Source organism: Silene latifolia, chromosome 4 (assembly GCF_048544455.1).
Source record: "Silene latifolia isolate original U9 population chromosome 4, ASM4854445v1, whole genome shotgun sequence".
NCBI lineage: Eukaryota > Viridiplantae > Streptophyta > Magnoliopsida > Caryophyllales > Caryophyllaceae > Silene > Silene latifolia.
The window spans coordinates 71,324,942-71,350,634 of NC_133529.1; the positions used below are offsets into that span (position 1 = coordinate 71,324,942).

The window sequence follows — 25,693 nt, forward strand, 5'->3', positions numbered from 1 at the left end:
ACTAATAAACATCAAAACAAGGTGAAAAAACACTTTAAATTTCACTTTTAACATTTAAATAATATTTTTAAATGTACATAAATTTATCATGGACAGAATCAATTGTTTCGAAATTATGATTAATTTATTTCACTTTTATCGACTTTTACCTCATAAAATCAATAAACATGCAAAAAATTCAAACCAACCTTCAAACTTTTGCATACAATCAGTATAAAACATGCATGAAACACCATAAAAATTACATGGACCGAATCAACTTTTAACTATTTTTAGTCAATTTTTAACTAAAATACGGCATTTTGACTCGGTTTTCTACCAAAAATCATTAAAAATAGCAAAATAACTTCATAAATCACCAAACTTTACCACAAATCTTTTGATATCAGTAGGTGTGCATGCCCCAAAAATTTCGTGCTAAAACCTCTTCTAACACTTTTTTTGAGTTTTTTTTATAAATTATCTCATAATTTATTAATATGCTTAAAATCAAAATTCAAATTACAAGCCTTAGCTCTGATACCACTTGAAAGATCATAGATCCATATTAGGTTCTCTAATAAAAATTAAATTGTCTCATAATTTATCATTTTAGTGATCTATGTAACATGCATGCAAATATAAAAGCATAAAAATGAAAGTTAAGGAAAAATAATTTCCTTACATATATACATATAACATAAATAACTTTTGCTTGTGTGAGAGAGAAAGCCATGTTAGAGAGAGAAAGCTTTCTTCCTAAGCAACCAAATTAAACTACTAAAATCTTATACAATTTCTTTCCTGCTTAGATCCATGGCTCGGGCTCGTGGTAGGCCGCGTGGTAGAGCTCAATCTACTCGCGAACCGATTTCTGATCCTATTTTGGAGGATGGTGATGAACCAGTACTGGTAAGAACTCCTGTTACTGTTAATACTTTGATCAATTCTGCTCTTCATAAATCGCGGACTGTTGCTAGTACTTCGGGTTCTAGAGCGCGAAATTCTGGGTCGATTCAGGCGACTGTTGTCCCAAATCCTGCTGTAGTTGTTGGGAATTCTGCTTCTAATCCCCTTCCTGAGACTGTTACTTCTGATGTGGTTATTGACTCGACTCTTACTGCTGGGAAATCTGTTGTTACTGATAATTCTGCTACTATTACACAGAATACGGTCGTAACCCCTACTGCTAACCCCAAACCTTGGAATAAGGTGGCTAAATCGCAGGAGGGTATGGACCTATTCTACTGTGAAGACTCTGCGAAAGCAGAAGTTGTTACCATATTTGATGAGGATGTAGAGGATGAAATTCATTATTGGCAAAACACCTTAATGGGTACTATCTTGGGAGGCAGGTTACAGATGCCACAAGTGGAAGCTTATGTGAAGAAGTACTGGTTAAATGTTTCTCCTCCTGTGATACAAACCTATCGCAAAGGGTGGTACAGCTTTAGATTCAAGTCTGAGGAGGATTTGAACACTGTTTTGAAAGGGGGTCCATGGAACATGGGAGCACATACCTTGATTCTTAAGCAATGGACTCCTACTTTTGATCAAGAGATGGACTCCATTACCACTGTTCCAATCTGGATACTCTTTCCTCAATTAGATCCCCTTCTCGGTCCAGTCTTTGCTTTGAGTAGGCTGGCTAGTAAAATTGGAAAGCCACTATTTGCTGATCTTACTACTACTTGCAAGGCGAAGCTCTCTTTTGCAAGAGTAATGGTTGAGGTAGACATATCGAAACCTCTTCCTGATGAGGTCCTCTTTACCACACCTTATCATGACATCATTTCTCAGAAAATTACCTATGAATGGATGCCATACTACTGTGATTGTTGTAAGAAAATGGGTCATACAAAGGATTATTGTAGACTCAACAAGACAAAAGCGCCGAGAAGCCAAAGCGCATTTTTCGTCCTATTACCAAACCAATTTGCCCCTCCTTCTTCGGGGATGTAGTGACCTCGAGAATGCTCTCGAGCCAGGCCTAACTCCTCCTGGGGATGAGCCTCGAGAAAGAGACCGTGGGACGGAAGAAAAGCTCGGGATGTTTGGAGCTAGGCTCTTCTTCTGGCACTATCTCTGTTCTGACTCACTCTAGGAATGAGAAAGGCTCAGGAAGCCAGCAGCTAGGGTCCCACACACCTGGTAGAAGTGAGGTTGACACATTGGTTCAATGCACTTTACGAGTTTCCCCTGAGTCCAATGGTACTGAGGTGTTACTAATTGCTGCTGACATAATGGATACTGATGCTGAGACAGAGCCTCCTGATAAGAACACCACCACCACATGAAACTCTCTACATGGAATATTAGGGGATTTAATGATCCCCTAAAGCACCAGGTGGTGAGGAGCCTCCTGGGTAGATATAAGATGGATATTTTTGGCCTTTTGGAAACGCATGTTAAAGAGCATAATGCTCACTCTATTTTCAAAAAATTTCCCAACTATAGGATCCTAACTAATTACCAAAATCATTATAATGGCAGAATTTGGGTGTTCTGGAATCCCAACACTATTACTATGGTCAATACTGATACTCATGCTCAGGTTATTCACTGTGGTATTATCCACAATGCTACTAACCACAGATTAGATGTTTCTTTTGTTTATGGTTGCAACACTGCTCATGGTAGAGAATCCCTATGGACTGAACTTATTAGGATCTCTACTCTTAGTAGTAATTGGCTGATTTCTGGAGATTTTAATATTGTTAGGCATGCTTCTGAGAAAACTGGGCCCAATCCTCCCAAAATCTCTGAGGTAATGGCTTTTAATGATTGCTTAAGAACTTGTCATCTTGATGATCTCTCTTCCACTGGATGTGAATTCTCCTGGACCAACAAGCATCATGATGGTACAAGAGTCTGGTCTAGATTGGACAGAGCCCTGATCAATCCTCTTTGGCTTCAGACTTTTCCCAACTCTAATGCTGTTGTCTTGCTCCCTGGACTCTCTGATCATTCTCCTATTCTGGTCAATGTTTTTGAGGACCAGAAATTTAGGAAGCAATTCAGTTTCCTTGACTGTTGGACTGAACATCCTCATTATCAAACCTGTGTTACTACTGGATGGACTACTCAGTGCAAGGGTTCCCCTATCTATAAGTTTTTTAAGAAGTTGGCTAGTGTGAGGAAGCACCTTTCTCTCCTTCACCAGCAGGACTATAATGGTCTATCTCAGCGAGTTTTAGCTGCTGCTCAAAAATTAGCTTCTTGCCCAGCAGGCTCGAGTACGATCTCACCAATAGTACTCTTCTTCGATGAAGCCCATCTCATTCAGGTGTACGCTTCTCTGCAAAAAGCTGAGTTGAGTATGCTGCATCAGCGTGCTAAGATTCATGGAATAAAAATGAATGACTGTTCCTCCAAATATTTCTTTGCTAAGATTGCAAAGAGAAAGCAACAGAGTATAGTTGGGCAGATTTGCAACCAGAATGGACTCACTGTTCATGGAGTGGATGAGGTTAATCTTTGCTTTTGTGGATTACTATAGGGATCTTTTAGGGACTCAGCATCCCATTCTGAGTCTTGACCAAGCTTTTGTAGCCAAGGGTGCTTGTTTAAATCCTGCTGATCAGGCCTCCCTTTGCTTACCTATCACTGCACTTGAAATCAAGAAGGCCCTCTTTTCCATTGGTAACCAGAAAAGCCCTGGTTATGATGGATTCTCATCTGGGTTTTATAAATCTGCTTGGTCTGTGGTGGGTGATGATTTTATCCAGGCTGTTCAATCTTTTTTCAAGACTGGTAAATTGGCTAAGCAAGCCAATGTAACTGTCTTAACTCTCATCCCTAAAAAGGATGTAGTCACCTCTGTCAAGGACTTCAGGCCTATTGCGTGTTGCACTGTCCTCTATAAAACAATAAGCAAAGTCCTGGTTGCTAGGCTTAAACCTCTCCTACAGAAGCTCATTGGGCCTGAACAAGGAGCTTTTGTTGATAAGAGGAACATTTTTGAAAATATCATGCTTTCTCAAGCTTTAATAAAAGGCTACAATAATGGCACTTGCTCCCCTCGAACTATGATCAAAGTTGATATTAAAAAAGCTTTTGATTCTGTTCAATGGCAGTTTGTGAGCAGCATGCTTAAAAGCTTGAATTTCCCTGATCAATTTGTGCACTGGATTATGGGATGCATTAGTAGTACCTGGTTTACTCTTAAGATTAATGGCAGCAATGTGGGATTCTTTAAAGGAGCTGGTGGTTTAAGACAAGGAGACCCCCTATCTCCTTACTTGTTTGTTCTTGGCATGGAAATCCTCTCTCGTTACTTAAGGCCAATTTGTTCCCTCCACTATGTTACTTATCACCCAAAGTGTGCTAGGATTAAGCTCAACCATCTTATCTTCGCTGATGACCTCATGATTTTTGTGCGAGGTGATGTACCATCTGTCAAAGCTGTTGCACACACTCTTGATCTGTTTGGCTCTATCTCTGGGTTGGTGGCCAACCCCGACAAACCGAGATTTATTTTGGTGGGGTCGAACGATGTTAAAGCACGATCGAGGAAGGCTCATCGGCTACTCGAAGGATCCTTCCCTTCGGTATCTAGGTTTGCCCTTGAATGATAGCAAGCTTAGCATGCCTATGTACAATGCTCTTATTGATAAAGTTCAACATGCTATCAATCACTGGATCGCTCATCCGCTTTCTTATCTTTGGTCGGTTGCAAATGCTCAATTCTATCTTATTTGGTCTTGAGAATTACTGGTGCAATATCTTACTAATCCCCAAAGCCCTCATTAAAATGATTAACCATTTCTGTAGAAATTATCTTTGGCAAACTACTATGGATAAGCACAAACTCTACATGAAAAGCTGGCAATCATGTTGCTGTCCCTGGGATGAGGGTGGTTTCCACATCAAGGAGATTCTTTCATGGAATAGCGCAAATATTTGTAAATGGATTTGGAAAATGCAAACCTCATCTGAGTCTCTTTGGGTTCTCTGGAATCATGCTTATAATGTGAAGAGTGGTACCATCGGAATGCCGCTCTCAAACCTTGTCATTCGAAAGTTGGAGAAGTATCCGCACACAAGAGATCTCCTCCTGACTCTCTATGGCACTGCTGATTCTGCTGCACAGGCCCTTCAAACTTGTGTTTCTCCTAATGGCCACTTCATGGTAAGCAAAGCTTATGACCTTCTTCGACCTCACTATCCTAAAAATAGATGGGCTAAGGCTATTTGGAGTCCTAATGTACTACCTAAGCATAGTTTCATCACTGCTTTGGCTGCTCAAGGGAAACTCCCAACTGTTGACAATTTATGCAGAAGGGGGCTCTACTTGGTAAACTGGTGTGTGTTATGTAAGGGAAATTTCTTGAAAGCCATACTCATTTATTCTTTGCTTGTCCGTTTGTTGGGGATCTCTGGCGACAAATTCTAGGTTGGATGCGTGTTTTTGGAAGGACTGCAAATCTCAGGCAGGAGCTGCTTTGGTGTAGGCACAGGAACAGTCGTAAGCATTGGAAAGTGGCCAGTTTGCTCGCTTCTTTGTCTCATTGCTTGTGTCTATATGATTTGGCAGGAACGCAATACTCGGATTTTTACTGGTAAGGAATCTGGAGTTCAGGGGTTGCTCAGGCAGGTGCAATTCCTTGTTAGTGTCAAGATGCTAGCTAGGAATGTTAAGAATAGCAACATGGTTATTGATCATTTAAGCTCTATTTATGCTTAGATAGTTTGGATGCTCTTTTGTAAGAAAACCATTCCTATTTTCTACCCTTTATGGATGAATAAGAATAGGATGTACCCTTTCTTGCAAAAAAAAAAAAAAAAAAAAAATTCCTTACATAGATTTTTATGGTAATATGGGCACAAACTAGATCATCTATCTAATTTGTTCTTGAGCTAAAAAGAATTGGATGATCCTCCTTGAAAAACCTTCAAAAAGAAAGTCTCCTTCAAGTTGCACCCAAGAACAACACCCAAAATAATCTCACAAGTATTAACTAGATACTTGTAAAATTAATCCTTGATAATATGTAAATATTACTAACACTCTTAGTAATTATTTTGTTTACTAACAATCTTAGTCAAATGATTTTTATTATTTTAGAGAGAGAGATTCCACATGCAAAAATACTCAAAAATGTTGAGTGGAAAAAATAAACAACACAAATGTTGTGTTGGTTGAGTGTAGAGGACGGATGGAGGGAGTAATATGAGAGGGAGTTGAGTTGTGTTATATGTGCCCAATAGGATTAGGCATAGATTAGACAAATGGGGTAATGGGAAGAGCACCCAATAGAGTTTGTTGGTGCATAATAATTGTGTCTAACAACACACAATCACACTACCATTTACACGGTCCAAATGACCCATTTACGGGTCCATTTTGGTTCTTATATTTGTCGCACAAATACGTGTAAATTTTATTTATCCCAAAAATTTCGTGCTAAAACCTCTTCTAACACAATTTTTGAGTTTTTTTTTATAAATTATCTCATAATTTATTAATATGCTTAAAATCAACATGCAAATTACAAGCCTTAGCTCTGATACCACTTGAAAGATCATAGATCCATATTAGACTCGCTAATAAAAATGAAATTATCTCATAATTTATCATTTTGGTGATCTATGTAACATGCATGCAAATATAAAAGCATAAAAATGAAAGTTAAGGAAAAACAATTTCCTTACATAGATTATTATGGTAATATGGGCACAATCAAGATCTCCTACCTTGATTGTTCTTGAGCTTAAAACAAAAGGATGATCCTCCTAGAAAAACCTTCAAAAAGAAAGCCTCCTTCAAGTAGCACCCAAGAACTACACCCACAAATTATCTTACAAGTATTAACTAGATACTTGTAAAATAAACTCTTGATAATATGTAAATAATACTAATAATCTTAGTTATTATTTTTAGTTTACTAACAACTTAGTAAAAATGATGTATAATAATTTTTTAGAGAGATAGACCAAATTTTGTTCACATGCAAAAGTGAAGTGAGCAAGCATGCAAAAAATGAACAAAAATTGGTCTATATGGAGGGGGAAAACCGGTGGAGTGGGTGGAGTGTAGGAATGGACTTGTTGCAATTTTTGTCCAATCTTTTATGACAAAAGATAACTTATGGAAGAATATAAAGTAAGGTGAAATGATTATGTTCCTAATCATCCACAACACTCTATTTTACACGGTCCAATTGCCCATTTACGGGTCCATATCGGTTCTTATATTTGTCGCACAAATACGTGTAATATTATTTTAAACATCGTTTAATGTTTAAATACTTTCATAATTAATTCGCTCAAATCACTCCGTAAATATACGTGTACCGCTACACATATTATGTACGTACTAATATTAATCACATTAATCAATTAGTACAATTTTGGTGAATTAACAATTAATTAACTAAAACTCGTCTCCCAAAATTTATTATTCAATTATCGCATAATTAAATAATAACTGTCGTGCCTCGAGTTCGCAACTCGAAATCTCTCTAAAAATAATCGACTAACCTTTTAGTCTATAAATCAAGGGACTAAATAAATTGTATCTCATACAATTAGTTAGTTGTCAATTGGGGTTCGTTCCTTTAGGTGTGACCGAAATGGGTCAGTTGATCACCTTCGTCTCACGACAATAATGTCAAACTCTAGTCAGCCAACCGTTATCGATTTACGTTAATCAACTGACGAGGATCAAATAATTAAATATCTGATGATATTCCTTTAATGAGATTTATTATGTAAACGCACTATTGTGGAGGACACTAACTCCAACAAAAGGTTCTCAAGAGGTCGAAAATAAGTAGTAAACATACCCGGATTTTGATTTTCATGCTGAATTCTTGGTTTGGATGTCTCATGGTTCCTCCATTCTTGTCGATAATGTGTTTTATTCATTTAAATTAGAGAATTTGTCTTAAAATCGCTCAATTTTAAAAGGATAATAGTACACCGAAAGTTTTGACCTTAGATACACTCTTGATGTAATGATGCTAAAAGTTGATAACCTATTTCTCATCATTAATTGGAGTCATATAGTTGCAAAATTTCACAGTTTCATTCTTCCGGAAAGTTGAGTTTGAGTAAACGTTTTGATAATAGTTCAAGTGAGACCATATCATAGTTGTTTTCAAAGTGTTTTTAATCAATTTGAAGTGTCGGGGAAAATTTCGATCCGTTTCCAAGTTGTCTTGATTCTTATCCCTTCTATTCAGTATCCTGTTGCGTAAACCGGTCTGATACCAACTGCGAAGATTGTGAGATTGATTCTAGAGGTTATCTTCGATACCGAGGACGCATATATGTTCCCGACGCCGTTGACTTGAGAAAGAGAGTTCTTGATGAAGCACATCTATCCCCATTCGATTCACCCCGGAGGAGACAAGATCTATAAGGACTTGAAGCTTCAATTTTTTACACAACTTCACCTTCAACCTTAAGACGACTATAAAATCTTCGTTTCATATCGGTTTTCAACGATTTTCACGCCTATCACTTGTTCTCCTCGTCCTCCATATTTCTAGGAGAAGGATTAGTTGACCAGGAAGTGGATTCGTGCAAGTTAGACGATTCCATTAGAGATTAAAGGCTTAATAAGGTAACGGTGATGGGTTACTCGACAAAGTGTCAAATTTGCATGCTTTGGTTCACTACTACAAATACAGGCAACCACAACGGCCCTTTAACAACGCTTATTCACGAAAATCATCAAAACACGTTGTAGAATTTATTCCGCGAATTTTACCAAACTTAATTACAACGGTTATGTGTTGTTAACCGTTGTTATTGGTTTTAACAACGGGTCATACTTAAACAACCGTTGTTAATGAAAAAACTAATAACAACGGTTAAATTTTAACCGTTGTTAATGGTTTGGCGCCAAATTAGTGAAAAGTAATCACAACGGTTATATTAGAACCCGTTTTTAAAAAGTTTTAACAACGGTTGTAGACTCAATAACCGTTGTTATTAATATTATGAAAATCTTAAGAACAACATATTGTTTTATTCTGCTATACGCTACAAACACAAACACAAGCTAATACTGCTACTATATCATCCTCCATTCCTCCTTGATCGTCTCTCTGTCTTCATCTCCGTCACTGTTGTCACGTCTTCTCTCCCTCATCGTGTTTATCAATCAGGTATATATATGTTTCTTAGCAACGCTTATAACTAGATATAGGATTTTTTGGGTTATTATCTAATTTGTTGATAATTTAGCTTAATTGATTTCCTGAATTTCGTTTATTTGTTTGCCTATTATTGTATTTTCTGAATTAGTGGCCTATTATTACGAATGTAGAATAATGACTCGAACTTGGATGATTGATGCAAACATGAGTGACCGCACCTACAAGGATGGTTTAGCTGAATTTTATGAATTCGTTTCGAATAATTTGAAAGGTTCTTCTAGTATTGCATGTCCTTGTGAAAGATGTGGTAATATTAGCTATATGGCTTTTCCGGACGTTAAAATACACCTAGAAAAGTGGAGATTTAGTCGATCCTATACACTTTGGATTTTTCATGGGGAATCATTAGAGGAAGAGAATAACTCTGAAGAAGATGATGTTGAGGTACACGAAAGGCTAACTGATGATCCTGAGTTTGCCGAGTTTTTTGAGTTGGAAGAGTTGGAAGTAGAGAAGTTGAATGTTGGGTCTATAGATAATGAAGAGAATGATGATGAGTCCATTGCTTTTGAAGATGTAGGTGATGACACTAGTAATTGGGATGACTTTAACAACATGTATGAGAAGTTGTGTGAGTCTGAAGCACCTCTGTATCCTGGTTGTAAGTTCACAAAAATGTCGGCTGTGGTGAAGTTGTATAATATCAAGGGGGCAAATGGGGTGAGTGACACGTGTTTCACTAGTTTTTAGCCTTGATAAAGGAGTTGCTTCACGATGGTAATGTTCTACCCGTTAAGACATATGAGGCGAAAAAACTAATAAGAGGAGTGGGTATGAAATATGAGAAAATACATGCATGTCCAAATGATTGCATATTGTATCGGAAATTATATAAAAACTTAACCAATTGCCCTAAATGTTTGGAGTGGCGTTATAAGGATAAGGAAGGGATCCCGGCTAAGGTGTTGTGGTATTTTCCATTGATACCAAGAGTCATAAGGATTTATGCGAATCCCGATGATGCAAAAATGTTAACTTGGCATGAAACAGGAAGAATAAATGATGGAAAGCTAAGACACCCGGCAGATGGTAAGCAATGGAAATCGTTCGACGCTAAGTATCCCGAGTTCGGCAATGAACCTAGAAACTTACGTCTAGCGTGTCCACTCGATGGAATGAACCCACACGGAAACATGAGTAGCCAACATAGTACTTGGCCGTAGTGTTGGCTATTTATAACTTACCTCCATATGTGTGCATGAAAAGAAAGTATTTGATGTTGTCGTTGTTAATTTCCGGCCCTAAACAACCTGGAAATGATATAGATGTATATTTGGAACCTCTTCTAGATGATTTGCGATTGTTGTGGGATAGTGGGATAGAAGTATTTGATGCATATAAGAACGAAACTTTCAATTTGAGAGCGATGTTATTGTGTACAATAACTGACTATCCGGCTTATGGCGACCTTTCTGGGCACACAGTTCATGGGAAAGAGGCTTGTCCATTGTGTGGGGAGGATATCGAGTCTGACTACTTGAAGTCTTCTCGTAAGTATGTGTATATGGGAAATAGAAGGTTCTTGTCTCATGACCATTGTTATCGCAAGATGCAGAAAGCATTCAATGGAAGACAAGAACTTCGTCAACCTCCTAGAATTTTGAGTGGGCATGAAGTTTATCAGAAAGTAAAGCATATTGAGATAGATTATGGGAAGAAGAGCGGCTCTAAATTGTCTACTCGTGGGTACAAGAACTTTGATGCAACAATTACTACCTGTGGCTATTCGTTCCATTATACCTGAAAAGGTAAGATATGCTATAACTAGATTCTGTCTCTTCTTCCAGTCCATATGCGAGAAAGTCATCGATCCCGATGACGCGGATTCATTGCAGGACCTCGTTGTAACCTCTCTTTGTCAGTTGGAAATGTATTTTCCACCCTCTTTCTTCACTATCATGATTCATCTGACCATTCAGTTGGTTAGGGAGATTTTGTACCTTGGGCCCGTGTACTTGGTACCAGTATCCTTTCGAAAGATTGATGAAAGTCTACAAGGACTATACATCTAATCGGTATCGTCCGGAAGGTTGTATTGCTGAACGCGCTATTTTAGACGAAGCTCTTTCATATTGTTACACTCATCTCTCCCCTGAGGAGTTGATTGGCGTTCCTAAGAATCGTTATAGTGACTGGATGACCGGAAAAGGTATTAGGGGCCGGGTTGAAAAAATTGTGACACGTGAAATGTTGCATTTAGCACACATGTATGTGCTAAACAACGAAGATGAGGTGCAACCTTATATTCAACAACACAAAGATGAGCTCAAATACGATCACCAAAACAAGACCGAGAAGTGGATTGCGAACGAGCATACGAAGACGTTTCCAGAGTGGTTTAGGAATATTGTCTTACGAGTGTCTTGATCAAACGGGTGATGACATCTCTCCTAGGTTACTACGTCTTGGTTTAGGTCCAAATGCCAGGGTCACCTTTTACAACAGTTTTGCCATTAATGGATATACTTTTTACACCCGCGAGCAAGATGAGGTGAGCACAATGCAAAATAGTGGTGTGAGTTCTGAATTTGAGGCAATGCACTTTGCTACTTCAAAAGATAAAAAGCCTATTTGGGGAAAATGCCTTTATTATGGTGTTATTCAAGAAATATTGGTACTAGATTACATTGATTTCACAATGCCTTTGTTTCGATGTAAATGGGTTGATAACAACATCCATTGTGTCCGAAAGGATAAGATGGGATTTACGTTGGTCAATCCGGGTAAGGTTGGCAATAATAAGGATGATCCTTTCATAATGGCATCCCAAGCTAAACAAGTGTTCTATGTCACCGATCCTATGGATAAGAAGTGGTACGTTGTACTTGTCTATAAGGAGTAGAAGGAGTAGTCCATCCGATAATGGTGATGATGATCGGGATGTCGTTTTTGAGGGAATGGATCAGTCTACCACTGTATCTTATTTCGACGATGTTGACACTGATCATGAGGACACTGAAAGCATCTATATGCGTGATGACCATGGTGAAGGTATTTGGGTTAACGAAGAAACTATGACATCCAAGAAACGTCCCCGATCCCGAGATAGTTCATCGGGACACGTATGTATGCATGCATCTTTGGTGTTGTCTTATTTTCTTGATCTTATTATTAGATGTGGATCTTTGGTGTTGAAATTCTTTGAATAATGTTGCAAAGATATGGTGCTTTCATTACATTAAGTATGTATTGTTACAAGTTTGGACTGTAATGGAATTACAGTAATTTTTTTTTAAAAAAAAGAGGTTCAACAATAACAACGGTTATATTTAAATTACCCGTTGTTAATACTTTCAACAACGGGTGTAGTACCTCTACCCGTTGTCAATGATTTTTTTGACATATTTCATTTTGGCGCAAATTTGGTGAAAATATATTACAACGGGTATATTTTAACCGTTGTAATAAACTTTTGACAACGGTTGACTTTTATTGACCAGTTGTTATTAACATATAACAACGGTTCTTCTTTGAGCACCCGTTGTCAATAGTTTGTCTTAATAAAAAACTAATATAGAAACCCATACAGCATGCCATACACAAACACACACAACATTATTAGTTCAACCGTTGGTATCCTGTGTTAATTCTTCTCTCTTTCTCGCTTTTTACATTCTCGCCGCCGCCGTCGCCCGATTTCCGACGCCCGATTCCGTTGCCTTCCTTATCATCCTGCTCGTTCTCTTTATCATCATCATCAACAGGTATGTTCACTTTAATTTTGTGTTTCGTCATTAGGGTTTTAAGACGATCATCTTGTTTCTTTTTCATGCATTTGTTTGTTTTTCGTCTTCTTTGTTATCTTTATCATCCCGCATCATCTAATTCACTCCTCTTATTAGGGTTTAGGATTTTAGAAGCTCAATCTGTTGTTTTAAATTTTCATTCCTATTAGGGTTTAGGGTTTTAGATAATACTCTGCATGTACGTTGTTAAGTTGTTCATTTCCAGCTATATCATTCATATTTGGGTTTTAGGATTATCATGGGTGAAAAACGTAAAAGAAGTCAAAAGAATAATAAGCCTGGTGATAATAAGCCTGGTGAGAGGGGTGCTACGAAGTGCCAGAAAGTACTTGCAGCTATAGCCGCTAAACAGCCGTTCCAAATAACATGGAGTGAGATGGGTTTCCCTACTGGTCCAAATGCGGGTCTTTTCTCCAGTTGGATTGGTACTTGCACAAGACAGTTTGTGCCTATCCATTAGATGATTTTAGAACTTTGAATCCAAAATTGGCGGAGTTATACTTGGCTCGTGTAAAGGAAGGCTTTATTATACCCGATAAAAGCCATGATGAGTATTTAATGCATAAGGCCGCGGATGTCCACACGGGCGGTGGAGGTGTGGCGTTGCTAGGGATTGGTTGTATGTGGACAAGGCAACGGGGGAGATGCGTAAGAGCCCACCGGAAAACAAGTGTCCCACCATCAAGCAGGAACAATGGGATCTTTTCAAAAAGATGAGAACTATTGAGAAGTTTCAGGTTAAATATCCTCGCCTTTTAACGATTTACCTATCATTTTTTTAATTAATGAGTCCTTTATATAATCTTTTTATTATCTCATCTACTTGCGCTTTTATATAATTATTTGAAGGCCGTTAGCAGAAGAAATCGTGCTAACATTTCATGCAAGAAGGGGAAATTCTATGGTTCTCGAGGCGGTTACAGAAAGATAGAAGAAGACCTCGTAAGTAGCATGCATTATTCCCCTGTGAGACTTTATTTTTTTAATCACACTTGGACTTGCATTGATACACATTTACGTGTATAAATGTTACCATGTTAATGTGTAGGTGGCAAAGGGAGTGAAAGAGGTGGATCGGCATGTAACTTATAAAGAAGGGCACACGCCTAAAGGATCCCGGTCGTCGCGTGACAAATATGATGAGGAAGTTTTGGCCAACATAGTAAACATTATTTTATTAAGACGAGTTCATTACTAACTTTATTATTTTAGTCACAAATATAATTTGAAGTTTATTTAATATATTATAGGACAACGTATTGAAAGAGGTAGAAGAAGGGAAATTCACTCCCAGTGGTCGTAATGACGTTCTTGCTAGAGCGATCGGCCGACCCGAACATCCAGGTCGTTTGAGGGGCGTCCCGTTACAGGTTGGAGTAACGAAATATTATGGGAAAAGCGCCCGGATAAAGAAGAAAAGGAAGACTAAGTCCGAGAAGGCCGACATGGTAACATTTATTCTATTATTTTCATTTAAGTTCAATTCACATGTTATTGTTGGGATAAAAATTGCCGACACATTACATTCTTGGCAAGCGACTTGATTAATGGCATCCGTACTACTAAAGTGAATGTCGGAGGTAAGCTTTCCGAAGAAGAAGTGAAGATGATGGAGGATGTCATTTCTAAAGGGGTAATAATAAGGTACAACAGATTGGTCAAGAGGCCGCTACTACCTTGGCAATACATGAGAAGGAAGTATCGGTCAACGAGATTCAGAAAGATCAGGTACCTAATAATGCTTCTGAAGTTGTAACAACTAAAGCCGATCAGGTACCTAATACTTCCTTATTTTTCTTTTGTTTTTTTTTGGGTAAGATCAGGGGGTGTGTTCACTGCCAGCTCTAATGCTATAACTTCTGACATGGTGCCATTGAGTTGGTTAATTTTATTAGGTAAATAATGGGTCTGAAAAGGAGATGCAACTTGAGAAGACGGCTGATGGAAAATAAAGATATATCCCCTTCAAGTCGGTTCCTGTTTTCGTAAGGTATGCATGAAGTGTTTAATTAGTTAAATTTATATGAATGTTGAAGTTTGTGCAAAAATCGGCCGAGACAAAGCGTTTTGCAAAATCTTTGAATTTCAAGCGTTTTTGCAAAGATATAATAATGTATGTGTATATTCTTCAGGCCTTAAACAAGAGGCCGATTATTCTTGCGACCCTAAAACCGAAAAGCCACATGTGCGTGTTGGCGGGGTCTTATAGAAACCAAATCTGCAGCGGGAAATCGTAGTTCATGGCGAAAAACTTTTGCCGAATCATAGAATAGTAGAGATAACTTCAGTCTTTCCAGGCCATGAAAACTTTCAACCGCTGTCCCGATTCGTGACGACATTACCATTCGGGAGATGCGCTTGGAAGTTTCATCCAATGGCCTCGAAACTCACATCTACTTGGCGAAGATATCTCCGCCGCCTCGCGGAAAGCGATTGGGGTTAGAAGAAATACCTTTATATATATGTTACATTTTTAATTGTTGAATGTTTTTATATGTTATTTTTTTTTTGTAGGGAACAAAAAAGACGGCTTTGGCGGATAAGCCTAAGTCCACAGACATGCCAACGACCTCGTCGAGACAACAACTTGATGAGGTATTTAATTAACTTCTACATTTTTTTAAAAATTAACCTCGCTCCCTTTATTTATATTTTGTCTGTATTTATAAAAAGCATGGTAATTTTGTGTAGGGGACAAAAAAGACTGATAAGCCTAAGTCCCCACCAGTCTTACTGCTACTACTACCTCATCATTGAAAGAGCAGTTGACGAGGTATTTAATTAAGTACGCTTTTATTTTTATTACTCCAACTAGGATATGTTACCTTTGGATTTTTTTTTATTTTAATTATCTACTACATGTGTAGGCTGGTGGTAGTAGCACAAAATCAAAGACTCATTCTTTCCGGACACGAAAGTTAGGAGTTTAAACTCCACACAATATAAAGGGAAGGATTACATGCAAAAAGTAAGAACGGTGACGATGATGAGACTGCATGAGGAGGCTGGCCATCGCATAGCCACCGAGCAATTGATAGTTATTCCGCTCGAGGAGGATATTCTAGGGGCTGAGCGCCAAGCGCTTATATCATGGGATCTGCTAGCCGTATGGGCTGGCCTAGACCAGATTGATATAGCACACATATTTGTTTGGATGAAGTAAGTTTCTTAATAAATAATTTCATAGTCTAATATTCTGACTACTAGATAGTGTTTTAAATACCGGAATTAATACCGTAATAATGTAGGATATTGAAATTGAGAGTGATCCCCGAGAAGAATATTCCATCTGATCAATACGGATTCCTGTGCCCCTATGTTTTATCTTTATTTATTCCGGATTTCTCGTTCGAACAACGGGTAGATTATATTACGTTTCCCCCTACAATTGCATTTTCATAACTAATATATGTACTTGTTAATAATGATGATGTCTCTTGATGTAGGACTCATTGGGTGCTAGCAGCCATCATGCCGACAAGGAATAAAGTTTTCTGGTTGGACTCTTTACATCATCAACCAAGCGAGACTTTTAAGCACTTGATTAATATGTAAGTTTATAATACTGATTTATTTATAATAACATTTTCATTTTTTATTTATAAAAAAAAGCTCTTTCATATTTTTGCCCCTAAAAAAAATTAGTTTCTGCCTCCTTTTTTATTTTTTAAAAAAAGGGCCTTTAAGAAGAAAAGAGCAAACGAGCAGGATCAACCCACGAAAGATTCTGATGTTGGCCCTGATTTTATTATGATAACAGGGGTACGTGCTCAAATACAATAACATTAAGTGCAAAATCTGTGTTTAATACTAATACAATACCTAAAGTTCAAGATTCTGATGTGAGCCTTCTCTCGTCTGTTTTTTTTATGTAATAATAGGCCCCTCGCTAGCCAGATAGCATACAATGTGGATACTACGCTTGTCGGTTCATGTTGGAGATTATTAGGCGAAGATATCTCGTTATTCCAGAAAAGGTTAGTAATAATTTAAACATGTGTTTATTACTTTTTTTTAAATTAGAGCTAATGTTGTCTTGCTTGCTGCTATATATACCATGATGTTGCTAATGTTGTCTTGCTTGCTGCTATATATACCATAATGTCTTCTCTTTGTTTTTTCCGCAGTATGCAATCAACCCGTCACAACAGATTAAGCAGTACTCAAGTGTAGATATAGACGAGGTAAGAGACATGTGGGGTAACTACGTCTTAGAATATATTAGAAATGCATGATACTCAGAGTTTAGATCAACTTATTAGTAAATTTTTTGTTGAAGTTAGGGAATGATTAGTTCATGTAAATTCAACTCCTTGTAAGTATATATATATATATATATATATGATGCAGCTGCTGTTGTGGTTGAATTGAATTTATTGAGTTCTGATGAACCCAATTTGTGATTTATCCAGTCTTTGGTATATGGTGTCTTGACATATGCGAGGTTTTTGAATGGCATGAAACAAATTTAATTTTTCAAAACATTAGGAGTTCGTAATAAAAACGGTTACTAAAAAAACCGTTGTGAATACCTTTCACAACGGTTAATAAAAATAACACCGTTGTGAATGACATTCACAAATACCCGCGCATAATATTCAACAACAGGTTTTAATCGAAGAACCGTTGTTAAAAGTCTTCACAATTTTGGAGGTAAAATTACAACAACGGGTATTAAACAAAGAACCGTTGTTACTAACAATTTCAACAACGGGTATGTACCATAAACCCGTTGTCAAAAGACTTCACAATTTTGGAGGGAAAGTTACAACAACGGTTATAAATACGACAACCGTTGTTATATAATTCCCTCCAAAATTTTGAAACTCTTTCCACAACGGAGAACACCCAACAACAACGGCTTTTAACCGTGGTGAATACTTTAGACAACGGTTTCATTAAATAACCAAACTGTTGTAAATACCTTCTACAACGGCCGCTTTAACAACGTCCTCTTTTTGTTTTTACAACGGTTTTTACCCGTTGTTATAGCCTGTATCTGTAGTAGTGGTTGTTAATTTAGTCTTATAAATGTAAAAATCTAAATTTTTGATGTGTATTACTTGAATTTTTTTGTATGGCGTTCTCACATGAATTTCTTATATGCTTGGATGAAAGTTTCACGCTTTATTGTCTCAAATCCGTAATTGTTGAATTTCCGTTACAAATACGATGTTTTTCTGAGTTAGAATCATGCTAGGACATGTAAACAATTGTCGTGGAAGGATTTTGGCTGGCTTCAAATTGTTTGGGAGTCGATTTTGGTGAAACACGCTTACAGGGTGTCCCAGCCGGTGGGTAGGCCATCTGTACCCCACCTGGTTGGGAGGTCACGGTAACTTTTTAAAGGATTTCAAAGCATATGATGTCCCAGCCGGTGGGTAGGCTGCCGATACCCCACCCGTCTCGGAGACCCCTGTAATTTTCTAAGGATTTTCAAAGTATATGATGTCCCAGCTGGTGGGTAGGCCGCATGTACCCCACCCGGCTAGGAGATCCCTGTGAGTTTTTGTAAAAATTTTAAGTGTTGGTGCACCCAGCCAGTGGTTAGGCTGCATGTACCCCACCCGCTAGGAGACCCCTGACATTTTCAACTTAATTTTGAAGCTTATGGTGCGGCCAACCGGTGGGCAGGCTGCCTGTACCCTACCCCACCCGGCTGGGAGACCTCTGATATTTTAAACTCAATTTTGAATCTTATGGTGCGCCCAATCGGTAGGTAGGCTGCTTGTACCCCACCCGGGCTCGAAGACCCCTGACATTTTCAACTCAATTTTGAAGCTTATGGTGCACACAGCCGTGGGTAGGCTGCCTGTACCCCACCCGATTTGGAGACCCCTGACATTTTCAACTCAATTTTGAAGGTTATGGTGCGCCAAGCCGGTGAGTAGGCCGCCTGTACCCTACCTGGCTGGGAGACCCCTGACATTTTCAACTCAATTTTGAAGCATGTGGTGCGCCTAGCTGGTGGGTAGACTGCCTGTACCCCACCCAGATGAGAGCCCCCTGATGGTTTTTTTTCACTTGTTGCTTCTATTAATCATCTATTTAGTTATGCATCTTTTTCATGATTGGTAAGTGATGAATTTAGGACTTGTTTGCATTTTGATCATGCAAATTATTGTTGCTCTTATTGGTGACTCTAGTGTGACGTTTTACATAGTGTGACTACTTGACATTCCTTATTTACCCTTTTCGGACCTTTGGTTACGGTTATGTGTTCCATGTTTCCGGATTGGGTTATCCTTCCGCCTTTCTTCGGTCCTTTAATTACGGTTATGTGTGCCATGTTTGCGATTAGAGGTTACTCAACCTTTGGTTACGGCTACGTGTGCCATGTTTCGAGTCTTGGATGCGATTGGTATATCGCTTGTCGAATCGGGTGACGTCCATCCCGAGAGTCTAGATCCAGGTTTAGACTAGGACCGTATTATTATCATCGTCCTACCAGGAGGTTAGAGTCTAGGTTGTTGTCTTGTGAGTCCATGCTAATTATATGTCATACGCTTGTTGAGTCGAGTTAATATGAAATTGGTTGACTTAGTTATTCTACTTTCTTAATTGCATATCTATTCTTAATGTATCATGCCTACCTCATTATAAATGTACTATGCCTATCTCATTATGATTATCATTTATCTCGCCTTGTTCATTATTATTCAAATATGATGTTTGATCAATATGTTTAATTAAGTGCCTGTTTACTTGTATTTTGACATATTGTGGCTGAGAGAACCCTGAGTTTCTCCCCACTGACTGTGGCGTTCATGTTTACATGAATGACAGGTGATAATGTTTCTTCTTAGGGGTGAAGACGTGTGAGCTAGCGAGCGTTGTACTTACAACGATTGACCTTCCTAGTTTTAGTTTAGATTTGTACCTAGTTTTCATTGAGTTTTATTTAGGGATTAAGATCCCGCTCATCTTGTTAAGTTGTATTTTGTATAAAAGCTCTATTTTAACTCAATTTTTGGTTTATTAGTGACTCCTGCATGTTAAACCTTATCTATTAAATTAATGTTTTTAAAATTTCATAAATTCCGCTTAAATTTATTAGTTATATTTACCGCATTATCGCGGGGTGTCATGGTTGGTATCAGAGGTCACTGTAAAGATTGTGCATAAGATTGAGTTAAAGGTTCTGCCCATCGGCTGGGAGCACCTCATACTTCAAAAATTGAACTGAAAGTGTCAGGGACTTCCCAGCCAGGAGGGGTACCGGCGGCCTGCCCACCGGCTGGGAGCACCACAAGCTTCAAACTTAGATTGAAAAATATCAGCGGTCTCCCAACCGGGTGGGGTACCGGCGGCCTGTCGACCGGTTGGGCAACCCAATACTTGAAAACTTTACAAAAACTCACAGTGATCTCCCAACCGGGTGGGGTACCGACAGCCTGCCCACCGGCTGGGACATCATATACTTTGAAAAATCCTTAAAAGTTATAGGGATCTCCCAGCCGGGTGGGGTACCGACAGCCTGCCCACCGGCTGGGACAACAATACTTTGAAATTCTTTAAAAAGGCACAGTGACCTCCTAACTGGGTAGGGTACCAGCGGCTTGCCCACCGGCTGGGACACCCTGTATGCGTGTATCTCCATAATCGACTTCCAAACCATTTGAAACCAACCAAAATCGTTCCACAACAATTGTTTACATGTCCTAGCATGATTCTAACTCAGAAAAACGTTGTATTTGAGACGGAAATTCAACAATTACAGATGAAACTTTCATCCAAACTTGTGAGAAATTAATTTGAGAATACCATTCAACAAAATTCAAGCAAAACACACCAAAATACAGATTTTTAACATATGAAAGACTAAATTAACAACTAAAGCATGCAAATTTGACACTTTGTCGAGTAACCCATCACCGTTACCTTGAAAGCGTCTTCACTCGTCCAATTCCTCGTCAATAATGTATGAGTCTTTTTCCGGGTCCTCAAGTCCTTCACCTAAGACACAATAAGAGCACAATTTAGCACAAAACTCTCATCTTAAAAAGATGGAATTTTCGAAATAGAGAAAAGGAGATGACTTTCTTACTTAGAAAGATGAAGAATGTAAAAAGGAAGAATTTAGTGCAAAAATGGTGGGATTTGGTTAAGTAATAAATGAGTTATGGTGAAATTAAGAATGTTAAGGGAGGTTTGATAATGGTGTTGGCGGTTTAGAGGATTCATTTTTCAGAAAAATCAAAGGAAGAAGATGGAGTGTTATGAGAAAGGTATGTGGAAAATAGTGTGTTGTAGAGAAAGTGAAGTGCACAAGTGACACCAAAGCCCAACCAAGATACTACACGGTTCTTACTACCCAAACCAAATAGAATTTCCGACTACTCTATAAATATAATATTATATATATATATATATATATATATATAGAAATAGGATCATATGAGTTTGGTTTTTTTGGTGAGTTACCCCTCTGAATCTGGACCATTGATCTAATTTAAGATGGATGGCTGAGATTAGATCTTACTTAACCCATAAATACCCACTTTTCCCTCAATCTCCCCTATTATTAGAAAAAATCACTCTCTCTCCTCCCTCCACCCTGTAACAAACCAGAACAAAAAAAAAAAAAAAGAATCGATAAAAATTATGAAATCAATCTTCATAAATTTGTCTACTGCGATTTCAATTCCAGATTTTCGTGCTTGTTTCTTCGATCTTATCCGCCTTTCTTGTTTTTCGTGTTCAGTTCTACTTCATCTTTTCAATTTCGTCTAATTAGGTAATAAATTTCTTCTTTTATACTATTTTTTTCGTTGATTTTGTTCAATTATCAAATTTCGTCTTCATCAAATTCATACAAATTCATTCAAATTCGTTCAAGTTGCAGGCTACAAACTTAATCTTCATACTCAATCTTCATCATCTTCGTTCGAATTTGTCATCAATTAAGGATATTTCGTCATTTGATTTCGTTGTCTATTTCGCTTCATCTTCGTATTTCTCTTCAATTTCAATATATGTAAGTACTAATTTTGTTTTTCTAGATCCGATTTGTGCGTTTTCATAATCGTTCTTATCTAATATCCGTTTCATTTTTGTTGATTTGTTACATTTTGTTTGTTGTGTTAATCTGTTAACAACAGTTATTGTATTACTTTTATCGAGTTATTGTATTATTCAAACTCAATTATTGTATGCTGTAGTTACTTTTTATTTGTTGTGTTAATCTGTTAACAACAGTTATTGTATTGCATTAATCGAGTTATTGTATTATTCAAACTTAGTTATTGTATTGTTTTAACTTAGTTATTTCAAATTAAAGTTGTTGTAAGATGGCGTCTTCTTATATAATCAGTTGGTTATAGTAATATTATATCTCAATTATTTTATTGTCTTAACTTAGTTATTTCAATTCTGAGTTATTGTTGTGGTTTTATATAATTGCTTATAGTTGCATAGTTATTTATAACTTACCCCCTTTCTTGCTTTATTTCTTTCTGTGAGCTTTTGTTTTCTACTGGTGCAACCCTCTCCTTCACGGCAAAACATGTTTCTCGTCGAGATGAAATACTCGTGGAAGAAGGGTGAAAACAACGACAAGACACAATTCTCGATGGAAAATTACTTTTAGACATAGTATTGGAGATAAATATATGTAGTATTTGTAATGTTACTATTGTTAGATATATTATTTTGAAATGCTTAGTTGTAATGTTGATGATGATGCTTAGATATAATTTGTTGGAGATGTTTAAGTGTAATGTGTTGGGAACAAAATAGTTATATAATGAGAGTAAGTGATTTTTTTTTTAACCTTGTTATATATGATAATTTCATTTTTCAGATCTTCCTATTGCATTAATCAATCTCAATAATTGATTGAATGGAAATGACTAGTTATTCAATCAAATAAGATGAAAACAAACAAAAGATATGAATATATTTGAGTTTCATCTCAATAAAATAACATGTTTTGTTCATTACAATAACCGAGTTTCTACATTACAATAACTGAGTTTCTACATTACAATAACTACAAATAGTAGAATTTATACATTACAATAACTGAGTTTCTACATTACAATAACTGAGTTTCTACATTACAATAACTATAAATACTAGAAAATATTATTCTCAGTAAACAACTGAGTTAACTATAAAATAACTACATTTCATCATTAAAATGACCAAGTATATACATCAATTTTTCCATTGAACGTCAATTATCCGCGTCTATCGTGACTTGACCTGCAAATCACCAAAAAGCAGAATATAAGTTATCAAAACACTCAAGAAGTAACTAGAAGATACAATAGCTAAGTTTTAATCCCCACTAAACTAAAAGAATAAGAAAGCTCTAATATTTTCCCGCCTAAATGAATATTCTATATTTGGGCTTCATTATATCTTATCTACATCTGGGCCAATACTGATTAAATACATACAATAACTAACCTACTACAAGATAAGAGCATTCGTATGTTGGTTTTACTTCTAAAACGAAAGAATTGCGAATAAATTTTTTTTACACTTTAATTTAATACTATCTATTTCTACTGTATACAGTGAACATTTAAATTTTGGTTATTTTTTTAATTTTTATTTATTTATTATATACATAAGTATATTTATTACAACAGAGATACACACAAAATAGTTTCAGCAATTGTATATACGGTAACAGTGTTGAACCTTCTTTTTTTTATCTCTTAATATAAAACATTACTAATATTAAGTTTTATTCTATACTTGAAATTCAAATGGAGTTAAAATAAGTTAAATATAATTAGATAATTGTTAAATTCTCTAATGTTCCTAACTAAAAAACCACGTGTGCGCGGGATTTATACTAGTAATACAATAACTGGCTTAAAGTAATACAATAATCGAGATGTAATATTACAACAAGTAACAAGTGAACAAGAAATTTGAATATATTTGAGTTTCATCTCAATGCAATAACACAATTTATTCATTATAATAACTGCGTTTCTACATTACAATAATTAAACATACCAGAGCTTCTACATTACAATAATTGGGTTTCTGCAATACAATAACTGATTTTCTGCATTTGAATAACTATTAAATAATCACGTTTCTTCATTACAATAACCGAGTTTCTATATTCAACTAGACATTTTAACAAGCACTTGGTGTGCTACTCTAGATGACCAACAAATTTTCGGAATAATGATAATAAATCATCAATCAAATGGCAAAGGTATGATAAACAAGTATACTAACAGAGTAGCAATTGAAATAACTCGCAAAATAACATATATTGAGTTATATAATCTACTCTTACCTTTATTATGTCGATTTGCGCTAGGGTTTCTGCAAATTTTGGGCAAAAACTGACGATTGATGTGTGTATCAATCAAATTGAAGGAAGATAATGAATTAATTTCGTGTTTTCGACTTGAATTACTCCGGTTTCGTAAAGATTTGACTGAATTATGCCATGAATTTGAAAAAAATAAGAATAAAGAGGTGAAGAATGAAGAAAGCTGGAGAAAAAAAAGGGAAAACGTAAGATTATGTAGAGGAGAGAGAAAAAAATGAGTGTGTGTATTTTTTTGGGTCTAATTTCAGCCCTTGATCTTGTTAGATCCAATGGTATATAAATGCGGGGGTAACTCACGAAAAGTGGCAAACTCACCGGATCTTGATATATATATATATATATATATATATATATATATATATATATATATATATATATATATATATATATATATATATATATATATATATATATATATATTATTTACACACACACACACATATCAACCTATATTTTATAAAAGTAATTTAATAATATAAATTTGTGACTAAAAGTCAAAAGTAGATTTTTATAAAAATATCGGGTGATACAATCACCCCACCTTTTAAAAAGTTTCGCCCTCGAAACTTGAAGCAAAAGATATTACCTTACGAAAACAAACTAGTGTATTTGACATGCATGGAAGCCTCCGGCTCCCAAGCCTCCTCTTCTACGTCACCAGACTTCTACTAAACCTCCACCAAGGGCACCACTTTGCTCCTTAGCTTCTTCTCCTTCTTATCCAAGATACGAATCGGTCTCTCCTCGAAAGAAAGACTTGGCTCAAGCTTGGGAATCTCATTTTGCAACACATGAGTAGGGTCGCTAATGTATGTCCTAAGTTGAGACACATGGAAAACGTCATGAACTTTACCCAAACTCGGGTGCAAATCAAATTTGTGAGCCACGGTACCAATCTTCTTCACAACATCATAGGGTCCGATGTACTTTGGACTCAACTTCCCTTTAACTCCAAACCTCTTAACTCCGTTCATCGGGGACACCTTCGAGAACACCTTATCTCCAACTTCAAACTCCAAGGGTCGACGACGAACATCGGCATACGACTTCTGACGATCCTGTGCGGCTTTCATTCTTTCACGTATGAGCTTCACTTGGTCAACCGTCTCGGCTAACTTTTCGGGTCCTATATTACTAACATCACTTACTTGATCCTAACAAATCGGACTACGACACTTCCTTCTATAAAGGGCTGCGTAAGGGGCCATCTTGATAGAAGCATGAAAACTGTTGTTGTAGGAGAATTCCACCAACGGTAAGCTGTTCTCCTAACTAGTATGAAAATCAAGGGCACAAGCACGCAATAAGTCTTCTAGAGTTTTAATCGTCCTCTCGGATTGTCCATCAGTAGCGGCATGAAAAGTGGTACTCATCAACAACTTACTACCCATAACATCTTGCAAAGCTTTCCAAAATCTTGAACAAAACCTCGGGTCACGATCTGATATGATCTCCTTAGGAACACCATGGTAATGAACGATCTCCTCAATGTAAGC

General features: G+C 37.0%; 1 protein-coding gene across 1 annotated transcript; it reads left to right on the forward strand.

Moving 5' to 3' along the window:
• Positions 1–2,356: 2,356 nt before the first annotated feature.
• LOC141651639 (uncharacterized) lies at positions 2,357–5,665 on the forward strand. The gene is made up of 4 exons (XM_074459339.1): positions 2,357–3,448; positions 3,564–4,423; positions 4,753–5,275; positions 5,375–5,665. The coding sequence occupies exons 1-4, from the start codon at positions 2,357–2,359 to the stop codon at positions 5,663–5,665; spliced, it is 2,766 nt and encodes a 921-aa protein (XP_074315440.1).
• Positions 5,666–25,693: the final 20,028 nt, after the last annotated feature.